Consider the following 3,618-nt stretch of genomic DNA (forward strand, 5'->3'; position numbering starts at 1 on the left):
TAAAATACCATAAAATATAAAAAATAGAAGTAATGGCACATAGAATGCATTATTTATTTAAATTGTAAAAATGTGAATTTGACATAATTTCTAAAAGGTCTGCTTTTATAGAGATCTAACAATATATTTTAATTTTGCAGTTGGAAAATAAACGTGATGCTTTCTTTCCTCCATTACATCAATTTTGTATAAATCCCAAAAACCCTGTTACAGTAATACGTGGCCTTGCTGGAGCTCTTAAGTTGGGTAAGCTTTAAATAAGAAAAAGGAAAAGTATGTGTATTTCCTTTACTATCTATTAACTTCTAAAGCACTAGCAGAAACTTTTTTCTATTCTTTTGTTGTAATTTTTCACATTTTCATTTTAATATTTTCCTGTCTGAGAAAGAGAAGGAAGGAGGGAGGAGTATTACTTTTTTAATTCTGCTTTTATTTTTATGCTGTTACATAATTATGATTTAGGTTGACTAATAGAAATTTTTAATGTAAGATTCAGGTAAAACTTGATATTACTATTAAGTAGCCTCCTAAATAGTTCTTCTCACTTTCAGAGATTGAATAAATGAGTGAAACTTCATTCCATGGCCCCTTGATTTTTCTCCCTCTGTTGATGGCATGACAGTTAGGTCCAGGGCTTCAGAGTGTGCAGAGGCCCTAGTGTTTTAGGGGAATTAGATAAGAGTACCATGAAACATTTTTCTTTTTTACTTAAAGGAAAAATAAAAGCACTTTAAAAAATATTATTCCAAATATATTTTTATTTATTAACTACATTTATTTATTTATGAAGACCTGGGACTTTTCTCTACCAAAACTTTGGTAGAAGCTAACAATGAACATATGGTGGAAGTGAGGACACAGTTGTTGCAGCCAGCAGATGAGAACTGGGATCCCACTGGAACAAAGAAAATCTGGCATTGTGAAAGTAATAGATCTCATACTACAATTGCTAAATATGCACAGTACCAGGCCTCCTCTTTCCAGGAATCATTGAGAGTAAGTATTTACTTACTGAAAATTATTTTATTTTTGAGATTGTTATTTTATTTTATACTGTTTTGCTTTGAAAGGGAGCTTTTGTAAGCATCTCATTATTTTATTGTTACATAAAATAGTTTTTTATTATTATTTTTATAAAACTTTATAAATGCTATCTAGTTCACTCTTACTACTAAGTCTAAGCAAACGTATGGGTTGATAAATACTGTAACTGTCTAGTGAGGTGTCTCTGTTATTTCTGGGATATTTCTGTTTAAAGAAGTGTTTTTTAACCTTGGCATTATTCACATTTGGGGTTGGATAGTTCTTTGTTGTGGGGAGCTGCCCTGTGTATTGCAGAGTATTTACTAGCTTCCCTGGCCTCTCCCTACTAGATGTCCATACCACACCCCCTATTCCCTATTCCCTATTCCAGTTTTGACAATCAAAATGTCTCCAGACATGCCAAATGTCCCCTGTGAGGCAGAATTATCCCTAATTGGGAACTGCTGATATTAAAGGATAAACTAAGCCTCAAGTTTGCTGTATGCTTCAGAGTTGTTTGTCTTATGCCTTCCCATTAAACTATCAGGTTAGTATTATCTGATATATAACTCTCCCAGGAAGCATTACCCATCTCAGTCTGAAAGAGAAAACTCCAAGAGAGACATAAATTATTTCAAAATACACAGAAAATTAAGGAACAAAACTTTGAAAAATAATCAGGATTACTATTAAGATTCATAGGCCTTTCAGCAATGAAGCATTACTAAAATCCTTTAGGACTGAAATGAGAACTTCGTGAATTCTCCTACAAAGTGAACATAAAACATCCATAAAAGTGACTTTATTAAATGTATTACTGAAACACTTATCTGTCTGTACTAAGTTGTTCTGTACATATCCCACAGCTGAAATTTAATTGTTCCTGCAAATCTTTTATCTGCAATTCATTAGATTTGCTTATCTCTGTTTAAAATTCTGCCCTGAGTTCACATTTTCAATCTAGGCAACATTTGTACCTGCTAATCATATGATTGTGTCCCTTTCTCACTACCACTCCCTATATCATATAGAGAAAGTCATCTAATAAAAACTCTTCTGCAACTTATATGAGTTGCAGTAAATTTGTTGTTCATATAAATCTCTCTAGTTCAAACTTCTGAGATACTTCAACTCCATGGTAGTATTATGGTCAGAAAAGAAATAGATAATAAGCAGGATTCAGAGATCATCAAGGGAATTTTTGGAAGAAGATGATGAGAGGCAAGTATTTAAATAGAAATTGATCCATAATCAAAGAAACAATGGTTTTTGTGTGTGCTTTGGATACATGTGAAAAATTTAATAAATGTTTATAAAGCATGTACATTTAAAGGGAGGGAGGCAGAAATGTCACTAAGTATTGGAGAAGGCAGTGGCACCCCACTCCAGTACTCTTGGCTGGAAAATCCCATGGATGGGGGATTCTGATAGGCTGCAGTCCATGGGGTCGCTAAGAGTCTGACAGGGACTGATCGACTTCACTTTCATTTTTCACTTTCATGCATTGGAGATGGAAATGGCAACCCACTCCAGTGTTCTTGCCTGGAGAATCCCAGGGACGGGGGAGCCTGGTGGGCTGCCGTCTATGTAGTCACAGAGTCGGACACGACTGAGGTGACTTAGCAGCAGCAGCAGCATACCTAAGTCAGAAATTGTAGAACAGAGGTAAAAAGATACCATGTCAGTGACAGGGAAATCATAAATAAGAGTAATATTTGCATTGAAAAGCTCTTGTATTTGTCCAGCATTTAATTTACTTGCTAATGTTGTGTTTATAATTCACGTATAATTCATTTTGAGGGAAAAAAGATTTATCCCAGAATAACTCTCACATTTGTCCATAATAAAGAATAGAGAAAATCTTACCCTCTGCCTTTCCATATGCATTGCATACATATATAATTACATATACATGTGCACTTCTGTTAGTTGAGGAAATTTATAATCAAGGCTGCCACTTCTGGGCCTCTCAACCTAAGTTTCCTCTCTTGAAAGTGGGGAGGAATGGAGCAGGAACTACAGGTTTTCTCTATAGAGAATCAATAGTTTTTCTCCTTATAGGAGAATATTAGTAAGGAAGACTATGTGGCTGGTGGAGGGGGTTAGATACCATGCCCAGTGAGTTTTGACTTTGCCTGGCTTTCTATTTAATGTGGTCTTTGAAGAAATTTTCATGTGAGAGAGGTCTATAGAAACTTAGTTTCAATATTCCACCATTGATCTGTATATAAACTTTTCAATTGTATGGTAAAAAGGTTGCAGAATAAATACTAAGCTGGAATTCTTTTTGCTTAATCTACAGGAAGAGAATGAGAAAAGAAGTCACCATAAAGACCACTCAGATAATGAATCTACATCTTCAGATAAGTAAGTAATTTGTAATGTCCACTTAGTATTTCTGTTTAAAAGGCATGTTTCTAATATTGTCTCTCTCTCTAAGTTCTGGGAGGAGAAGGAAAGGACCCTTTAAAACCATAAAGTTTGGGACCAACATTGACCTGTCTGATGACAAAAAGTAAGTCTTTCTAGTAGTGTTTCTGTTAACTGATACAAAGAGGTGTCCCGTTAGCATGACTGAGAATTGTCTAGTTTCCT

At 34.7% G+C, this 3,618-nt stretch overlaps 1 protein-coding gene across 1 annotated transcript in view; it reads left to right on the plus strand.

The window, feature by feature from the left end:
* Positions 1-3,618, plus strand: part of KDM6A (lysine (K)-specific demethylase 6A) — a gene marked incomplete at its 5' end in the record, with an annotated part of 45,455 nt that overhangs the window by 13,129 nt on the left and 28,708 nt on the right. The window contains 4 exons of the mRNA XM_010832737.1: positions 133-246; positions 791-996; positions 3,326-3,390; positions 3,464-3,538. Of these exons, the coding sequence (XP_010831039.1) occupies positions 133-246; positions 791-996; positions 3,326-3,390; positions 3,464-3,538 (460 nt within the window). The remainder of the gene's footprint in view (positions 1-132; positions 247-790; positions 997-3,325; positions 3,391-3,463; positions 3,539-3,618) is intronic.

Source organism: Bison bison, unplaced genomic scaffold, assembly GCF_000754665.1.
Source record: "Bison bison bison isolate TAMUID 2011002044 unplaced genomic scaffold, Bison_UMD1.0 scf7180017834257, whole genome shotgun sequence".
NCBI lineage: Eukaryota > Metazoa > Chordata > Mammalia > Artiodactyla > Bovidae > Bison > Bison bison.